The sequence below is a fragment of the Macaca fascicularis genome, chromosome 12 (assembly GCF_037993035.2).
Source record: "Macaca fascicularis isolate 582-1 chromosome 12, T2T-MFA8v1.1".
Classification (NCBI taxonomy): Eukaryota; Metazoa; Chordata; class Mammalia; order Primates; family Cercopithecidae; genus Macaca; species Macaca fascicularis.
Window position 1 is genome coordinate 57,756,289 of NC_088386.1, and position 21,689 is coordinate 57,777,977.

The window sequence follows — 21,689 nt, forward strand, 5'->3', positions numbered from 1 at the left end:
ATTAACATTTACACATAGCCATAAATGTGCATTCCTAAGAATCACCTAGATCCAATGCAATGAAAGATTCCTGGCTAGAATATAGCATTGAGAGGAGAAGGGAATATTATAGAAGGAAAGATGCATTAGACACATACAAAAATATGAGACTTGAAAAGATCAATAGTTAAAGAAATAAACCTAAGTATTTGAATTTAGGCTCAAAAACTGACTGCACAAAAATAAATTAAGAATGTTCTACTTTAAGAGATTTTCAAATAAAAAAGAACTGCAGATTTTGAATTTATGACAAGGTCCAGATACGTCTGTGGATGCCAGAGGCAAACACGGTCATAAGCTGAGTGTCACATCTCATCTGTCCTACGCTCTGTACTGGTAAGATCTTATCTGTAGTATTTTGTGCAACTCTGGACACCGCATTTAAGAGTGTCCTAGAAAAATGTCTGAAGGAGTATGAGCACTAGGAATGATGACAGGTTTAGAAACCATGTTATATGGAAAATAGTTAAAGGAACTGTGGACATTTATTCCAAGGGACAAAAAAAAAAAATGTAACTTAGGAGCCACATGATACTGCCTTCTCGATGTGAAGGGCTGTCATTAGGCTGGAAAATTAAGACTTCGTGTGGTTGCAGAGGAAGGAACTCTAACCGGTGATTGTGGGATTCCAGAGAAACAGATTTGGATGAATACAAATAGGGCTTTCTAACAGTGTCAGTTGTTCAAAGAATGGCTGTCTTGTTAGAAGGCGGACCTCCGTGATATTAGGAAGTTACCCTGTAGAAGTGAGAGAACCATTCTGCAAAGGAAGAAAGCTGAATCTCGAAGCCCCTTTTCAACTCTAGTAGCCTATGACCCCGTGACCAAATAAGGGAAATAAAGGAAGTAGTTGAATTAAAACTAACTCCTAGGTGTGGGGGCTGCATGCTTTGGAGGAGGTGGTATTACTAACAAAGAGACAGGTAAATGGGGAAGAAGAGCCTTTGGGAGGGTAGATGGTGAGGCTGAGTTTGAGAAAATGGCAGATGCTCAAATGGTTTCAAAATTATCAGTTTAAGTAGCTTTGAATCCAGTTAACGTGGTTCTTTTCTCTGGACTTGGCATTTAAGAGCCTCTCTGATTATGTTACTCAGTTTCATGAGTTATGAAGGTGAAGAGAAAGGAGCAGGAGAAAGCTAGTATTTCAGAGTGAAAGAAAGAGTCATTACTAGGCCATATATAATCCAACTGAAATTTCAGAGCAGGGTAGTTATTATTTCGTTCATTTTACAGATTAAGAAATTAAAGTTAGAGAAGTCACTAATTTGTGTAATTCAAACTACCGGTAGGTAGAAATAGGATTCAAACCTATTTCATTAAAAAAAAAATCCTGTACAAAGGGAATATATGCAAGGCTATTGGCAAACAAATTTGAATGTGTCACCATTACTAGCAAAAGAAATAAAAGTGTTTTAATAGTGAGTATACAAGTATAAAGGAGAGCTCTTTGGACTTAGCAGATGCACACAAAATGCATTTGGAACTACATGATAGAAATCATTCAAATCATGGATTCTAAGTACTGAAAAACAGGATGTAACTAAAACTTTTGGCATAATAGAAATAAAAAATAGAATATTTTACAGTCTACTGCTTTTTTTTTTTATAAAGGAATAGATAAGAATGAAAAAAAGACTTTCTGATGGCGGAAAAGTATACTCATTTTTGTTCCATAAAATAGTAAATATTCATATCCCCAGTTCATATATTTATAAATTAATAAACTCATTTATCTGAATAAAGCTCAAATAACTAGATTTTGTTTTACAGGGAAGCAGACATATTTACTTAGGAAGATGGCCTTCAAATACCCTAAGATATAAATTATTGAAGGAAAACTTCAGTTACATTTAATGTAATATGTGTGTGTATATATATGTATATACGTGTGTGTGTGTGTATATATATATATACTTCTTGAGCATTTTAAAATCTATTTAACTTGATTTAGACATCAAACATTCACTTAATTTTATCTCCAAACCGCATTATATGTATTCTGGATAAAGAGGACTTGCCATCTTTGACTAAGGGTCAACAGCTAAAGAGAAAGTAAAAAACAATATTTGATCCTTGATTCCAGTGATATTTTGGGGTCATTCATGTTCATTTGCAATGATAAATTAGCCAGTTAACCTTAAAGTATATCTGGGTTAATATAACCTGTGACCAGATAAGGGAAATAAAGGAAGCAGATGAATCAAAACTAACTCCCAGGTTTTGGGGCTACATAAGTTATAGTTATTTGGTATAATGTCCTAGTTTTATTGGAAAATTTCTATGTTTAGGTTCATCACTTAGATATTACATATGCCTAAAAAAGGATTAAAAATAAAATAAAGAGCTTATTTTGACATTACTTTTAAGTAAACTGAACATGTGTGAGTCAATGCCAAAAAAGCCATCATATAAAAGTTTCAGAATAATACAATGAAAATGAACAACTAATGTTATATGTTCTTTGAATACCTTATTGACAAGAACGATAACTTTTCCAGGCTCAGATGCTTTTTTCTTCTTGTCTAAGTGATCCTTGGCAATGTAAACGGCCACTCTGGTTTTTCCACTCCCTGTAGGAAGGCAGATGATGATATTCTTCCCTTCCAAGGCTGGTTGGGCAACTTCCATTTGGTAAGGCCTGAGCTGGAGTTCTGGCTCTGGGGATGCTCTTGCTGCCACATTCTCTTCATCTGAAGAAGATCGAAAAGAAAAATAAGAGAAGGGACAACAAAATAACAGAGCTTAGGAAGCCTGAAACTGAACGTAGGCTTCTTCTGCTTTAAACTCCTTTTCACGTGTGGTCCAAACCAATTCATTTTCTCTTTTCTGTACCAATGAATGTCTGCTCTCTACATTTGCAGAATACAACCCAGGATCCCTCTCACAGAAGGAGTCGGGGGGTGTGGGGGTGCAAAGGGAGTCAACTGATTAGAGGACTGGGAAGGAGCAACATGGGGGAGTGTTTTTGCAGAGTGGGTGAAGCCAAGGCAAATCTGTAGAAAGGGCTGTGGTGCGGGATTGGCAGGTATGGTTGTTAAGGCATCAGGCTTCCCATTTCTTTGTGGAGCCATTATGCCCTGCTTGTTTCACCTAGCCCTTCCACCTACAAAATCAAGAGGAGCTGAGAAAGTAGGAATCATTAGTCCTCCCAGTTCCTTATTTCCCCTTATTTTTTATTGCAAAGAAGGTATTACGGCTGATACTACTTTCTTTCATTTGTGGAAACTTTATCTGACAATCAAATACCAAAAAGCACACATACACACAAACACACACACACACACACACACACACACACACACACACACACAGACACCCTATCTATATCAAGTTCCTTTTTCCATCTGAGGCAACTACGTTGTACAGAAGTGATATTTAGAGAGTAGGGGAAAAAACTCTTCCTATGCTAGCCTTTAATTGGTAGGTTTCCCTTAAAAGGTAAAATATAATTTTGTTGGTTTAAACTAAATTATGACTAATTTTGCCATTTAGTTGTGAATTGTGATCTTTATTACTTCCTTATGTTTATGGCTCCAGATATTCCTACTTTTTCTAAAATCCAAAGTATAATATATTGAAAATATTTTAAATTAACATGGATTTTAAATTTAAAATACTGATGAAGTAAGTTCTAACATAAACTTTATGAATATTAAAATAAAATTATTATAATGTATCTTGTTTTAGCTAGAACATATTTTATTTAGAAGTGACCATATTTAACCTATATTACCAAGGGAAAAAGATCTAAAAATGCATAGCTTATAATGTGAAATGAAGTAAAATAAATATTACACCAATTTAAAAGCCCATCTTATGCCTTATATAATCACAAGAAAAAATGAATAACAGTATTTACCAGTATTTCATCACACATGAAATAACTTCTTTTTCTTATCAATGATTGCAATAAAACTAAACTAACATAGTCCCATTAACTTCAAAAAAACTTGCTGATGGCTCCATTTCAGCCCCTGGATAATTCTATTTGAGTGGGTTTTAACTTGTTGTGATAGTACTATCTGAACAGGTAGGAAAATTCACACCAAATTCCACTTAGGATCATCTACTAATCTGGCAGGAAATTTGCCTTCTGTATGGATGAGTAAAAGCAGATGCAATACATTTAAGCTATCATTAGATCATCTGCTGATTCATTCAATATGATTTTTATGAAAAACTCATTTAAAATCACCAGCATTTAAAATATACTTTTATAAGTTTGCATGCTTGTTTTGAACTCTACATTATTTACAATAAGTCATCTTGTATTATATTTATGTAAGGCTCTGATTTATTTAAGAACAATGTTACCCCTCTGTAGCTTTTATAGATTATCAAAACCCTGATATTTCACCTCTATTAAGATCATTTATCACCTAACTTTTCCAAAAGAGCCAGTATATTTGCAAAGGAAGATGCACTATAAAGTGTCTAAACAAAGACTCAGAAATTTACTACCGCTAAATTTTTATTTGATCTAGGAAGTTTGTTAAATATATCAATAAATCCTCTTTGTTTAATTTCATCTAAGGTACATTTTTGCATAGATTTTAAGAATACTAATAAAATGATGCTTCCTTCATAATAGTTGCAGAGTAAACTATTAAAAGAGTACATTTTAATAATGATTTCCCCCATTTTTCATGCTTACGACTATATCCTTGGATAAGAAATATTAACAAGAGAAACATATAGTGATTTCCTAAGTCTCTTTCCTGAGAATATAGAACCAAATCAAATGAGTAAAATATTAATATTACTCATGCATTCTAAACATTTATTATGCTGATACATTTAAGAAGAGTTAGAATGTTAAAAGGACTATTGTGTTTACAATTTAACTTCAGAACCGAAGTCATGGGGTTTTACTGCTACTTAAGTAGGCATGTACCACAAATTTATTCTTCAGTCAACATTGACTGGACACCTATTATGTGCCAGGCACTTCCAATAATATAGTTGTTGTCTTGAAGGACTTCAGAGTGTGGGGCACTATACCGCTGTTACATATATAAAAATACCTGGTTAGACAGATAGCTCAATAATCTTCCATATTTTTGATTTAAGACTAGGAGATTTGATAGGTGGCCCTAAGTTTAAAAAGAAGCACAGTGTGGATATAGAAAAAATTAGAGTTGGATTCAATGTGAGACTAGCATCCAAAGAATAAAAGCTGGGCGAGTGCTAAATATTCAGCCTGATTCTTGCCTTATCACATCCTCTGACATAGGGATGGAAGAATTTATCCACAGAAGCAATGAAAAGAGAGTTTTCTCTTCTCTGTCACCAGAAGGAGAGAACTGGGCTGGTATCAATGAGCCAGGAGCCAATTTCCTTTATAAAATAAATGTTTGGGTTTTTGTTTGTTTGTTGTTTGTTTGTTTTTGGCTTTCTCTGAAAAGCATAATCAATTAAATGAAAATAGCATTTAAAATATGCACAAGCTTGAATAACACTGTGCCCTCCCTCTACAACAAGTATTGATTAAAGACTTAAAATTATATTATACCATATAAATGGTCAAAAAAGAAAATCAAATAAGGCTTAAATAATAATATTCTATTGGAACTACACCATGTGGCAAATTTCATTCTCACATTGATTTTGACAGCTGAGTTATTCTTGGAGAGAAAAGGTCTGTCACCGCATGTGTTTGAAATCTACAAAGTATTCCTTTACCTATAGTATGTAACCACAGAAAAATACACCATTCCAGCTGGACAAATATTAATAGGCATTATCTTGAAATAGTAAGGAAACACTTTCTACATATCAGGCCAATGTGTATTGCCAAAAATATTGCCACTTTTTGAGAGGCAGTATATCTTTCTGAAAATGGGAAACAGAAAAAAAAACCTTTCATAATATAATTAGAAAATTTGTACTTTAAAAGTACCGGTAATTATGTTTACTATGGCATAACACTTCCACAAAGGAATAGAACGTGATTGCTCTAGGTCACACCTTATGGCCCATATATGACCTCTGGAGGAGGAGGAAGGACATATAGAATAAAGTCCCTTTTGATGTCAGCTTCAAAGATTAAAGCACAGTTGCAGATTCTGTAATATTTTTCAGTGCCTCAATATGTGTTTAACAGTTCACCAATTTATCCAAACCTCCTTTTGAATTGATTCCTACTTTAGCTTATACCAGGCACTTGTGGGCAAGGAATTTCATAATTTTACCATTTCAGAGATTGACTACCCACTAGGCAAAGTAATTCTTTGCTCCTAAGTACTGATCCATCTAGAACTTCAAGTGGTGTTCTTTCAAATGTGTTTGTCTTCAAAAATGTATTTGCCTTGAAAATGTATTTGCTTTTCAAAAGTAGATTGCGTTCAGATTTATCATGTGTTTCATGCCACATTGAGGACTAAAAATCAGCAAATACATTTGTTAACAGCTCTAAATAGGCAAGATGCCCTGCACATAGAAGGTACACATTAAATATTTATTGAATGAATGGACATTGTTGAAAAGCCCTTACTTAGACGAATGAAAATTAGCATGATCTCCAAAAACTTTAAACAACCTATAAAGATGTTAAATATTAGCTAGAGTATCTATTTTGAGTTCTAGCATAGCATGTAATAGAAATGTTAATTATTAAATTGAACAATTTTATGACAAGGATAGAAAAAACAAATATAATCCAAAGAAATAAGCACATGGCAAGAACTCAATAAACACTGACTGAATTGAACAGAAAATGAATTCACCCTTTTAAATGAAGATTAAAGTTGTGAATGACATTTGATGAATTGGGTTTCCTCAAACTAATTCGTTCTAAGGGATTCGGGAGTGTCATTGTGATAAAAGGATATATGAAAAAAGAGGTGCTACAATCTAATTTGGAAAACATTTAGGATTGATGACCATCTTTCTATAAACTATTTTGCCGCCTTAGGCCTCTTGTGGATATCAATTTTTATAATTCTTCTGACAATGCAGGATAATCTGAATTATATAATATATTCTTAGGGGAAACAACTCAATCACAAATGAAGAATAAATTAATCTGTTTCTTAATTTATCATTTTTCCAATGCTTCTTAGCTGGCCCCTTGCAAAGCGTTTTCTTTTTGTTTGTGATTTGTTCATTTTAATTGTGAAATACTTCAAACACTTAGACAAATATAGAAAGGTATATAATAGACACCCACTAACCCATCGCTACATTTAATAATGTTAACATTTTAGCTTAGTAGTCATCATGGAAATACACACTCAAAGAAAAGAAAGAACAATTTGAAATCTATCAGACTAACAAATCAGGAAAACTGATAACAGAAAGTACTAATGAAGGTGTGGGGAATTAGGAAGAGGCGCACTCATTTATTGCTGGTAGAATATACAACTGATATGGAGAGTAATTTGGGAAAAACCTGGTAAAATTTTCATTTGGTGACCGAAATATTTTGCCTAATATCAAAAGATATTTATATAAATTTGACTTCTTTTACTTATATATGTAATTTCTAGTTAGTCATACTTCTCATATCGATAGTATCAATTTTTTATTAAAAATGCACTTTAATTTAAAAAGTAGAGTTTGGAAGTAAATAAATGTACCAAATTGAATACAGTCTATTTAAATGCAGTCAAATTAATTGAAACAGATCTCATAAATAAAATAGATGACATGACTCTATGGAATGTGGCATATGCCAGATCAAAAAGATACGTACTGGATCAAAATTAGAGAGTTTGGTTCTAAGACTTTTGTAAGTTACACTTTTAAAGAAAGTGAATGGCAAAGTTCCAAAACTATTTCACTGTAGAAAAGAATTGCTTTAATTGCATAAATACATTAGGGAGGGTATGAACAGCCCCCATGCTTCCACTATATGGCGTCTTATTTCACACTTTTTAAGGTTTACACAACAGTTAGGCAGTACCTGAATCACTTCCCATGGTGCCTGAATCACTGCCCATGTTGCTGTTATGTCCAAGACTTTCATCTAAGCAGCTGACACTTCCTTCTGCCAAACTTGTGTCTGATTCTGCAAAGGAAAACATTTTAAAATATTTTTAAAATATTTCTGAGAATAAACGTATTTTAACTGCACACCTCTACAGCACACAGTACATACAGTTCAATTCAAGTGGGGAAGGCACACCCAGACAATTATGAATAAAAGGTAAGCACTTCTGGCAGGCTACATTAAAAAAAATCCACTATGGATGAGCAGCTGCTGGGTAGTGATTCAAATACATATTACCTACTTAAAGCACTACACATCCAATATGAGAGCTAAAGCAAATTCCTAAGGGTTTATAACTTTTGTTGTCCTGCTACATGTAAATGTTGCCCAAGAAAACAATATTTAGGTTTGATATGTCTTCTAAACAAAAGTAATACATAGAAACCTTTGAGCTCTTTTGATTCAAAATGATAGGGAATTAATGAAGTATAAAAAAGTAATAAAGTACCTGGATCTACTGATCAGTTATGAAAATGATTGTTTGGCAATAAACATAAATGTAAAATCTTAAAGAGAATTTGTTCAAAAAGAATATCACTAAAGTCTGGCATCACAGTTGTACTAGAAGCTCATGTGAGGTTGGAAATAACTGTTTTTCTTTACTATAATTAGACTAAGCCTCTATCAAAGAGTTATGGTTAATATGGATGGATGGCAGTGCACATCCTTCATTTATGAATCCCGACATTCTGTTTTCAGAACTCAGGATCAATTCTTTTTGAAAACCTTCTTTCCCTCAAGGGAAGAATTCTTTTCTTACAGTTTATTTCCAAACACTTAACACAATCTCATTCTCAAGCACCAGAACTACCATTAAACTGGTAAAAATAAAGCAATGGTGGTTACTAATATCAGCTTTGGAATCAGAAGGACTTGCAAAATTTGCTATCCACTTTGTTCTGAACCTAACAAGTTCCCCTTATTTTAAAATGAGGCTAATCCCACTTACTTCACAGCCCTTGATAACCTTTGAGTAACATTAGGTACAATAAGCTCTTGGCACAGGACTTTAGTTGCTGGTGATTAGAAAATGAAATAAAAATCAAGAAATGATATATTCCTAGGATAGGAGTTCCATTAATGTTCTTCTTATAATTAAAAATATTTTATAATATTTATGCTTAGATAATATTTCATCCTAAAGCCCCTTAACAGACCAATGAGGTAGCTCTTAGCTATTTAAAACTAGTTTGAGTGTCATATTTAGGGCTGGAAATAAAAATGGATGAAAAAATAGACACATAGTGTGTTTTAATAAACTTCTCTGAAAAGAGATGATATAATACTCAAAACTGCAAATATTTCCTTTTTCCTTAACTAGTTAATTTTTTCAAGTCAGCCATATTAAGGTATAATTTACTTACTAGAAAGAGTACTCTTTTTATGTTTATAGTTTGAGAAGTTTGACAAATGTATACAGTTTTGCAACTTTAAAGAGTTTGACATATGTATACAGTTATGCAACTACCATCATAATTAAGATATTTCCAGCACCCCAAAAGTCTCCTCAAGCCTTTTTGTAGTAAATCCCTCTGGTTATCTGATCTGGTTTCTGTTCCAATAGTTTTTCCTTTTCCAGAATGTCATATGAATGGATTCACGCAATGTGTAGCCTTTATGTCTGTCTTTTTAAACTTAGTTTATAATAATTGTGATTCATCTATGTTGTTGTGTGTATTACTAATTTGTTCCTTTTTATTGCTGACTAGTATTCCACTGAGAATCTGTGACATTTACATCTCCCATCCAATTTGGATGAGCCTATTTAGTTTAAGAGCTATAACAGAATTATAGCCAATGCCAATCAAATATGTAAGATATCTTTCTTAAAAATTAAAAGTAAGCTGATAAGAAATTTGTAGAAAAATTCTCAATGGACACACATACTGTTTAAGTATATTAGCACAACATAAATATACTAATGTGAAAATACTGTGCTTATCAGTTGTCACAGATTAGTTCTAAAACTCAGATTTGAGGAATCCCTTATGATCACACGGGAAAACCTGCATATCTCACTGAGAGATTTAAAATATGGCACTTTGCAATTCCCAGAGGTATGTCTTGTTAGAAGCTCAGAGGCGAGTGTAGGATAGAACTGTCAAGTAGAAGAGCGTTTTGGGCAGATATACTGATGAAAAGAGAGTATGATTTGTAAGCAAAAGGCAAGGTGTAAAATGAGATGGGGAAAATGTCATCGTAAGAATAATTCTAGATCTAGAAATATAGGCTAAGATTTTTGAGGCAAAAAAGTGAATTTTGACATGCTTTTCATTTGCTGTTTTAAATGTAATATTGAGAACTGAAGAGAATATAAAAATTACTGAAAAAATACTAACAATTATCTAAAATCTAAGACTGTATCATTAAATTTTCCAAGTATAATAGAAATAAAAATTATATTTGATTTCCGCTTCATTTTCTAATCGCTATCAGTTAAACTTCAATCTTAAACCTACTTCATCTACATGTAGAGTCAAGATTTCTCCCAAGCTTTGTTTTAACATCCATAAGTTTTGGGAAGGAGCTATTTATGCAATGTGCACGAATAATTGATGAATTGTTTTAAAAGTTGCTACCCAAAATAGGGTATTATTAATAAAGTCTATTATCTGGATTATTTTGATCTAACAAACCAATCAGCAATGTGTCAGGAAGACACTGAACTCAGATATTTCACAGATGTAATGTAAATTTCATTTTAATCTCTCAACATTCTATGTGGTAGATACCCATTATCTCCTGTTTTATAGGTGAGAAACCAAGGCTCTGAGAGGTTAAGTGGTATATCCAGATCACACAGCTACAGTGGGGCAGAATCCTTATTTCTGCATCTAAGTCCAGTGTTCCAGTGCTTTTTCCCCTAACACTAAGCATGGCTGATGATTTGGGTGAAGTTTTGTCAGCACAGTGTTAAGAGCTGTGGTGTTGTTGTTTTTTAACAGCAAGAGACATTTTCATTGTATTGTCACATTTTCTATCCATCTTGAAACAGAGCTTATCTTTCCAAGAAAAGAACTTAGAGAGACGATTTTACTTTGCTAACATTTCTGGTTTCGTTGATAGATTTTCACTAACTTTACATTTAAGCGTCCACACTTCTTTTTAAACTTTTTTCTGCACTCAAATAAAAAGAACACCTCTGTTCTTGTTACATAAAATTAATTGCAGTAATCCTGTAGAGATTATTATGAAAATGAAAGCGAATATATAGAGCTCGATTTCTTTGTCATTTTAAGGGTATATAAATCTTCAGTTTCTCCACATAAAAATAATATTTTTTCCTAGGCAGCAAATTCTTATGCATTTTGATATGTTTTTGCTTTCATAGAAATGTAAGTAAAATTTAATAATAAAAGAAAATATAATGTATTTCTTACAATAGGGAGAACGCCTTCCCCAGAGATCTTCCTCCTGCATTCACTTTAAAAAATATATTACACACAAACATACACGCACTCCCAAAAAAGCAAGATCAAGAAAGTGCTTGCGTGAAGCCAAAATTAAACCAACCTATTGAGTTTAAATGCCAAGAATTTCTGAAATTGATTTATTTAGGCTTATCTTGTTTTGTTCTTTGTATTTTTCAAACTATGTCAGTCTGGATTTAACTCCTAATGAATAAAGTCCTGCGTTTATGATTTTACAAGTAGATCGTATGGAGTCAATTGGAGGCAGGCCTTGCCGTGAAAAGAATTTGTGCTTTGGAGTCCAACAGATCAGTCTCCAGATCTGAACTTAGCCACTACTTACAAGCGAATTAACCTCCTGTTTTAAAAAATATATATAGAGAGGTAGTAGTCTCTATTTTCTCACTTATTGTGAGAATGATTCGGTTAGACCAAAAAAATGAAACTTGAAGAGAAACAAATTTTAAATTCTCATTAGAGGAGCTTTGAATATTGAAGTTATATTGTATAATAAGTTTAGTTAAGTTTTATGTAGGTGTCATTTCCTCTAGGGAAAATATCAAAGCTAGCTATGAAACAGATTAGAAGATGATAGTAATTGAACTGTTAAGGAAAAGCAGTTATTCATATCAAAAGCTATTGGAATGAACGAAAATTATAACTATCCAGTTAAGAGACAGGATTTTCTTTAGCAATTTTGTAAACAACACAAAGAAGAACAGCTTTGCCTACAATGACAGAAAGTGCCTAAGACCAGCCCAAAAGCCATGGAAAAAAAAAACACCTTATTTTGCAATCACATCTTGAGTATTTTGCTAATAAGGCAGAAATATTAACTGAAATCCAAGAAATTTCTTATTTAACATACTCTAGACCTTAAATACTTTAAAATGTTTTAAAATAATTTAGAAACCAAAAATATTGAAGTTAAAAAAAATTCAAACCGAAAAAAAAAAAAAGAAAAACCAAGAGGTTGAAGGCCTTTTTAGATCTATTTCAATGTAAAGTCTGCCCTCTGCTGGAGAAAGCTAACATAGCAAGTAGTGGACAAGTAGGTATTCTTTACTCAACGAGCTAAGTAAGCTTCATTAGGTAAAATTCAAATTGATTCTTGCTTCTATTCCTACCAGGTAGTGCCTCTCCTACTTTTGGCCTAGAGGCATTTATCACCCCACAGAATATCTTTCCTTTCTTTCCCCTGGCCTCAGTCAGTCGCACACTATTTTTCCCGAAAAGTGGTTTTGCATTACAGCAGGAAACGTGAGGGGAAAGGGCCTCTGTGCATATTGAGAAAGAACAGCACCAACTGCTCCTGTTCTCCTGCGAGTCAGTGGTGACAAGGTCTTTAGTCCACTTTCACTTTTCATGATAATTTCATGTTCATTCTAGTTCTGACCTTGTGATGCATTTTAGCTTCACCTTTGCAGCTATCCCCACCTTCCCTCCAGTTTCATAATCCTCATGCCTGGAAGGTCCAAGCTACCCGGAAAGCTTGAAACATGTGAGCACGTTTGGGCATACACACACAAAGACTGCATGGGCTTCTCAAGTGGGCTTACACTCATACTGCTAATAATATATATTTCCTTTTCTTTTGAAATAACTTAATCTTTTTTGAGAGGAAATAGATCACTTTTATTTTCAGCTCTATGTATATGGATCTACACACACACGCACGCGCGCACACACACACACACTCACATTTTGGTCTGTCAGATTTTCCTCTCCGTGCCAGGGAACATGTGTTCCCGCAGAATGGAGAGAAGCCACCTCCACCCACCTTGCATATTCTCTCCTGGATCCAAGCTTCTAGGAAATGAGTTCCCCAAAGAGAAAAATCACTCTCCTAGAGCCACAGGCCCACATGGCTATCCATGGAGCTCCTCTGCTCCTGTTTATAGAATTTCTACTGCTGAAATGTTTCTAACAGAATTAAATTTGAATTGTGTGTAATGAGGTTGGCTTAGATTGTATCATTGATGCCCTTTAGCCTTTGCACTTAGGTTCTAATAAAGAAAGGTAGTTTTTAAAGCACAGGTTTCAAGGATAACAACCCCCACCAGAATGACCCATTCATTCACTGCCAGTCAGTAATGGAGGCAGAAAGTCCTAGAGTAGAGTCAGTTAAGAGTGAGGAGCCAGATAACCACATGGGAAGTAAATCTTGGCAATAACAAGGTTTGGAGACGGCAAGGTAGAATGTGAATTAGAAACCTCTTTGGCTGGTAAGCACCTTTCAGGAAAGGCTATAGGAGTTAAGCAAATTTAAGTAGACATGAAAGGATGGAGGGAGATATGATTACATTAAGGGTGCCCAGGTAAATGTTCAACAACTGGCTCTTTGGTGGAGGGAGATATGATTTTTAAAAGGTTTGTCAATTTCCATGGTGTAAATATTCGCACTGTGGCCAGTTTCCAGCATGATATCCTGAGTGGAGCTGGAAAGAGATGTGCATGCTGGGCTCTTACAAGCCAGTAAGATCCAGTTCCAGCATTCTGCTAGATATATTCCTCTACCTAAGGACTTCCCTACAATCATCATCTAAGATGATGCTTGTACACACATACATTGTGCTGGTATTTTATAATTATCCAAATGATTAATGGTATACTTTTAAAAGTGTGTGTGTGAGGAAAAGTATTGTAAAAATTGCTGAGAAATTCACTAACTTCCAGTGATCTTAGAAGTCTTAAATCCTACTGCCCTCTCCACAAATGCTCTCTCTCATCAAACTGTTCCTCTGAACACATTTTGAGCTTTCTTGTGCCTGTGCTTTTGCTCATGATGTTTCTGAAACCTGAAATGTTGCCTGCTGCCTCTGTTTACAAATCCAGCATAGTGCTCTCAAGGCTCAGATGAAATATCTGATATTCCTCATCTGGTAAGCTTTCTCATCAGTCTTCCTTCTTTCACAGATCTTGTCTCTTCATCCTGTAATACAGATCTTGCATCTCTTTTACCATGGCTAGATTACGGTTTCTTTGTGGAGGCATGTCACTTGCTTTCCTGCATTAGAGTATAAACTTTTTGAGCAATTCCTCAGTGCTTGGTTCTCTCAATGAGACTATATTATCTGACCAACTCACCTCCTTCTTCCTATTTCTCTGGCTTCTGACTTAATTCGCATCCTAAAATTGTGAAGGGAAGATCTGATGGTCTAAATTAAAATCACTGCTTTTGTTAAAACTCTGCTAAAAAAAAAGCTTTACGTTTGTAGTCATAAACGGGTATCATGGAAATAAGTCCAACACGTATTAACTGCACACTAGGGAGATTTCTTTCTGTCTTTCTGTCATAATATCTATGTCCCCATTCCTGAGGTATGAATGGTAATCCTCCTAGAACTATTATGCAACTGTAAGCCATATAACTGACCCAGATACCTCATGCTAGGTTGCAAATAAAACACAAACTTACATAATCCTTTAACAAGTACCAATATCAGTATCAGCATCAGCATCCCTCTCTTTCTCTCAGCTCAAATTAATATCTGTCTTTTGGATTGCCTCAGTAGTACTGCTAGTTCTCAATAATCAATGATAACTAAATTTAGAATAATAAAAAAGTAAAGGAGTGTGCTATCTTACTTCAAACCAGTTCTGATATAGCATGAGTGATTCTGAAACAGTCTTATTGTAAACTACTGTATCAATTATTTTTTTCCACTTAGGTTTCAAATGCTATGGTTTTATTTCTAGAGATTCTAAAAATCTCTAGATTTCTAGAGGTTAGTGCCACAGAACATTATTCTGGTCCTCAAGTGCAAGGATAAATTTTGTGGCACTTTTACAGAAATTAGTATAGACCAAATCTAAGATTGGACTTCGGTCTATAAAAAGGCAAAACAAAACAACAACAAAAAAAAGTGCTATAACAGATTGGGCCAGGGAGAAGAAGGCTGTTTTATAAAGGTCAATTTTTAAACCCCTCCTACAGAACATGATCTATGCAAAATATATCCACAATATATTCCAAAGCATAATGTCACCGGATAAACCTAAGGAGTGGAACATATGGGGAAATATGAGAAAGAAGGTATTAAAGTCTGAAAACAAGCAGGTTGGTAAGCTCATTAGCTGGGGTGGAATTTTAAAATCTTCACGTGAACGAATATATAAATCAAAATACACACATGCAATCACAGTCATGCGCACTGTATATTCACACATGGCACACTCTACAGTTACATTATAATCTTTCACGCTGAAACAGTGAAATTCCATTGGCTTTATAAATGTAAAGGCGCCCTCTGCTGACCAATCTGAGGCATTTGCATTTTCTAGTTTTCACAATAGGGCAGCTCTAACACAATGATTAAAGAAGTTTAGGGGGATTTTCTGCTCCACTCTGCATAAAAGTTTATATCAAATGCAATAAAGTTAATTTAGTTTTAAATGTCACTTAATTTTCTTTGATTTTATTGTAATGCATTAATTCCTAAAATAGTATAATGAAAAAAGGTTAATGTGAAGTAACTACTCACTTGTTTTGACAAAGCAGCAGTAGCAGACAATTAAAGACTGATTGCACAACTAATTTTACTGTAAACTTATAGAGGTCAAATAATCCAGTCAATTATTTGCTATAATTAAAATGCTTTTAATAGAAAATGAAAGCAGGCTTTGTGTCCCTCTGATGTTTCCTAGGGAAATCTGGTCTAGAGAAACACCAAAGTTTTGCAGTTATCTTCTTGTTATAAGACGACCAGTGACTTCAGAAAGCAGAACTATAGCATCCAGCATTAAATTCCCATTAATAGTCTGAGAACTGTTCAAATGTTGTTTAGAAATTTTGTTAATTTGGAAAAGGGCAAATGAAAAAATTGATATATCTTAATTACTAACCACTTTTGTAATGAGAAGCAATTGATTGTAAACAGAGGTGGGAGGAGGAAAAAGGACACATATCAACCCCCAAGTTTGGAGATATGACGAAATCACTCTCTAGAACAATCCACTAGAGAACTCTGATATGACCTCTAGTGCCAAAGAGATATGTGTTTAAAATTAGTTTCAAGGTGGGCCACTGTTACTGATGGTGGTGTGTCTTATCCATCAGATGTGTTACACACACACACACACACACACACATAATCTTTGCATTAAAGCTATAAATAATTAACAACATTTGCATAGCACTAAGACTACTATGCACTGAGAAAATATTTGAGAAACTGGTTCAGAAATAATAATTATAAATATCTTAATTTAAAATTACAAATAATTTGAGTCTTTTTACACATATAAAAATCATATTTACAGACTGTGTGCAGCTTAAGGGACAAGTTTTTTTCAATGCTATCTTGGAAACTATTTGAAACTTTAACCTAATACAATGGAATTCAAAATAAAGACTAAACATTATCAATATCAAGAAGATACACAAAACAAAACTGCACAAATGCCTATTAGAAGCTATGGAGTACCTCCACATTTACCTCGATTGTTACTTCTGTCAGAAAATGCTTATGCAGGCAAAACCCTTCCATAGTAAATTCTGCAAGAAAAACTTCAATCAAAAGAACTCCAATAATTTCTCTGGACTAATGGTACTTTATAAGTTATTAATATCAGTAATTCTTAGTCCTGAAGATAACAAGGAAACAAACAGACACTTGGAATGCCAGCAGCGGTCTCTAAAGCAAAGGTCTGAAGCAAAGTGCTACATTTTCATAAATAAGTGACCCTTTGCTAGTGCTCTGGAAAGGGCCAGAATGGATTAAACTAACCTGCTCTCAAATCCACATGCGAACTCCATATACCATAAGGAATCTAAGGACTAGAAGACCGTTAAGATGTTTGTGAATTGGATGGTTCCTCGGATTACTGTGCGGTTTACTGTATACTCTTACATGCTCTCAGACTATTATATATTTTAATACCCTGTACTATTCTTTCATGGCACATACTGCAAGTGTAGTTATACAGTTACTATTGCTGGGCCAACACCTCCCTCAGTGGAAAGTTCCATGGGGGCTGAAGCCATTTCTTTTCTTTTTTTTTTTTTTTTTTGAGTTTTTTTTGAGTTTTTTTGCTCTTGTTGCTCAGGCTGGAGTGCAATGATGCAATCTCAGCTCACTGCAACCTCTGCCTCCTGGGTTCAAGCAATTCTCTTGCCTCAACCTCCCGAGTAGCTGGGATTACAGGCACCTGCCATCATGCCCAACTAAGTTTTTGTATTTTTAGTAGAGATGGGGCTTCACCATGTTGGTCAGGCTGGTCTTGAACTCCTGACCTCAGGTGATCCACCCACCTCGTCCTCCCAAAGTGCTGGGGTTACAGGTGTGAACCACCACGCCTGGCCTGACTCATTTACTCTTAATTATCTCTTACCCTCACAATCTCCAGATAAAGTCATATTAGGCTCCGTGGCCATGAAGCCATTTCTATTATGTTCCTGAGTTCACAGTACACAACAAGGTGCCTGGCACATGACAGGAGATTGGAAAATAGTTGCTAAATTAAAGAAGTGAAAGGAAGAGAGGGAAGGAAGTTAGAGTGAAACTTCTAAAATAATAAACTTCCTTCTGGAAGGAAGGAGGGAGATAGAGAGAAAGGAACCCAAGAGGAAAAAATAAAAATAAAAACCTTTTCTGTCATATATATTCTGATATAATGTCTAATATCATTATTAAGATTTTTTTTCACAAGATGCATCTTTAAGTTTTATCCTAAGAAGTAAAAATTTAAAAAATTTTAAAACTTTTGCCTTTAATTTTGTTCACTCAAAATTCAGAGTAGATTAACTACAAGCTAATGCAATGCATTAGTCTGGTAATCTTTGATGATAAACCCTCATTTAAGATGCAGCGTCATCTCTCAGCATTAGCTCCATCTTCACTTCTTTCTAGTGTGGATTTACAAAAATGGCCAGTAACTCATAGAGATGTCGGGTAGCCTGTAAAGGACATTTATTAAAACATGAAAACTCCACACTCAGATAGTGGATTTTGGCATTCCTATAGAATCATGATTTTTAAAGGCAAGTGCAGCTGTTCAAATGAAAAGCAAAACAACAACAGCAGCAACAAGAACAACAAGAACAACAACCACAAAACTATCCTGTATAAGCTTTGCTATTAGCAGCAGCAGCATCACCAGAGTTTCTGAGAAAGGTGGAATCGCATTACATTAAAAAACAAACAGCAGCTCAAGTCTATAATCCCAGCACGTTGGGAGGCCAAGGCAGAAGGATTCCTTGAGCCTAGGAGTTTCCAGACAAGCCTGGACAATATAGTGAAACCCCATTCTCCATAAAAAATACAAAAATTAGCCGGGTATGGTGGCACATGCCTGTGATGCCAGCTGCTTGGGAGACTGAGGTGGGAGGATTATTTGAGTCTGGGAGGTCAAGGCTTCAGTGAGCTGTGTTCGTGCCACTGTACTCCAGCCTGGGCGACAGAGAGACAGCAAGACCCTGTCCCTGCCCGGCCCCCTCCCCCGCAAAAAAAAGAAAAAGAGAAAAATCCACAATCAGGCTAAAAAGCAAGCCAACCGTGAAATCAATTGGTGCTATTTATGACAATGAATTGATATCTTGCATACTTAGGAAGCTCATATAAGCCAACAAAAAGAAGATGAATACTCCAATAGAAAAATGAATTTTAAAAGTATTGATAATTAACGAAACAAAGAGAATGAAGTTCTGAAATTCTTTTTCAGCAGAAATCAGAAAATGTAAATTCAAATAACAAAATACCATTTTTAATAGCGGCCAAATTGAAAAAGATTGAACATGATAATATTATTCGTTCTCGTAGAAGAGAATTCAGGGAAATAAGCACTCGTATCCCATACTGTTGGAGAACATGTAAATTGGTACAAGTTCCTGGAGTGAGATTTGACATTAAGTATCAAATGTGTTAAAATTGTATAAATCATTTGACCCAGAAATTCCAATTATATAATATGTTTTTAAGAAGCAAACTGTGACATAAGTACAAAGAGAGCTATCGAGGCATTATTTAAATGTTCAACAATTGGTCAATTAATTATACTGCATCCAAATGGTGGGACCATTATTTAGTCATTAAAAATCAGGCTGTAGAAGAATATTTAATGAACATAAGAGAAATGACACTATATATACACGTTCAGGTATTTTAAAAGCCCAGAAGCACACATAACCAAATGTTAAGTGTAATATCCATACTCTGGGAATATTGGTGACTTCTTTGTGTGTTTCTGTGTATTACAGATTTCTTGCAATGCATGCATATTACTTATCTAAGTACAAAATAACAAGGCCAGGCGCAGTGGCTCATACCTGTAATCCCAGCACTTTGGGAGGCCAAGTGGGCGGATCACCTGAGGTCAGGAGTTCGAGACCATCCTGGCCAACATGGTGAAACCCTGTCTCTACTAAAAATACAAAAATTAGCCAGGCATGGTGGCAGGTGCCTGTAATCCCAGTTACTTGGGAGGCTGAGGCAGGAGAATCGCTTGAACCCGGGAGGTGGAGGATGCAGTGAGCCAGGATCATGCCACTGCACTCCAGCCTGGGTGACAGAGTGAGACTCCAACTCCAAAAACAAAATAAAATATAAAAATAATAAACTTTGCAGTGGTGTGCTAGAGTTAGTGTATATGGGCTCACAGGAGCTAACTGGTAACTTTTCAGGAATTTTCTGAGTTTTTAACCATAGCCATTACAAAAATTAAATTATATTACATTATATAAACTTACGATTAAAGAAATTATTTCCAAGCAAAGGTAATAAGGTATTTAAAACTCATCACTTAATCATTTAACTGTCATCTTTGATCTGGAGGCTATCTCCGTCTTTTGCATCTGTATGGTGGGAAAGCTGTACAATGCTGTGCCACTGCACAGCTCTTCCCAGCTTTGTTTTCAGTGAGCTTATGTTGGAGGCTTGAAATAAACCTGAACGAGAACATTCAAACCACAGAGACTGGCAAATGCTACAAACTAGGGCTTTTTCTTTTCCCCAGAGAGCTACGTGTTACATTTACTAGCACACCACAGGCTTTAAGCAACTATTTCTTGTGAAAACAGAATAAGGCCTTTTGGCAGTGAAGGGGAGAGGTGGATTATCCTATTAAGAGCAGATTAGAAAGGGAAAAAATAATTAAGTAATTTATTTCTACCAGGGCTGTTTCAGTATCAAAAAGGTGGACATGGTGGTCTTCAGTCCTCACTGATTAGTTAAGGCAATTCAAGCCAAACCCTAGTTCAGCATCTGTTCATCTTCCTTTTTATAGCTTTGATTTTAATTTTTACAACCCAGTTGAATCTCTCTGAGCCATCCCAGTTTAAACCAGAGAAAAAAAGTAATGGCTCTGTTTTATTTTCAGGGTTTTGGGTGAATTAAATTGACTGATCTATTTGAAAGTACTTTGAAACCCATGAAATATAGGGCATTCTTATGATATTTATCTTACAATGACTATGGATTTCTTATAAATTAAAATTAGATGCAGTTGTGTTCATATTTATACCACATTGATATTGGATTAGTTTTAGAAAGCATTTTGGCCAAGAATTATTTTATTTTAATCTCCTCTAAAAATATTATTTTAATATAAAAGTTTACTAACCTTAGTGCCCACATTTTCTCCCTCTGATTAATAGGTTCTGCCCAGTTGGTTTTTCTGGAAGTAGTAATTACTGTATTAAAGTATGTATGTGTTTCAAGTACCTGAAACTACAGAAGAATCTGCAAAAGATGATTCTGATGAGTTATTCTCCATGCCCCAGACCTCCTTCTCCAGATTTGGCTGAACTGTGGTTGAAAGAAGTTGCTCTTCCACTTGAGGACCATCATCTTGTGATAAATTCTCAATCTCTGTGAATAACAATATTAGAATGCAAATCATAGGGCAACACAAGTTTTTGTAGAGCATACATAACTGTTATTGTTATTTTGAAAACAAACCGGAGGTTCCTAATAGAGGTTGCCTGAATATATTTAAATACTTTGAAGTTCTAAACAGAATGTAAATTGTATTACAATGGAAGATTTTATACAATATAAATAGCTGTTATTGTTATTTTGAAAACAAAATGGAGAGCCCCCAATAGAGATTTGCTTTAATATATTGTAATATGTTGATATTTCGAAAGGCTTTGAACGTGCTTCTGTTATGGTACAGTATTTTTAATTGTAATATGAACACGATGAGTAGTTCTTTGTAATGATTAGACTGTAGCTAAGAAAAAAAGATAACGATTATGCTAATGACAAGAAAAGTGATTTCCTGTCTGACCATCACGTTTAGGAAGTAAGTTA

General features: G+C 34.7%; 1 protein-coding gene across 1 annotated transcript in view; it reads right to left on the bottom strand.

The window, feature by feature from the left end:
* The window catches only part of IFIH1 (interferon induced with helicase C domain 1), a 51,703-nt gene that overhangs the window by 18,621 nt on the left and 11,393 nt on the right, over window positions 1-21,689 (bottom strand). The window contains exons 3-5 of the mRNA XM_005573322.5: window positions 21,099-21,245; window positions 7,943-8,047; window positions 2,509-2,729 (exon numbers count right to left, since the gene is read on the bottom strand). Of these exons, the coding sequence (XP_005573379.1) occupies window positions 2,509-2,729; window positions 7,943-8,047; window positions 21,099-21,245 (473 nt within the window). The remainder of the gene's footprint in view (window positions 1-2,508; window positions 2,730-7,942; window positions 8,048-21,098; window positions 21,246-21,689) is intronic.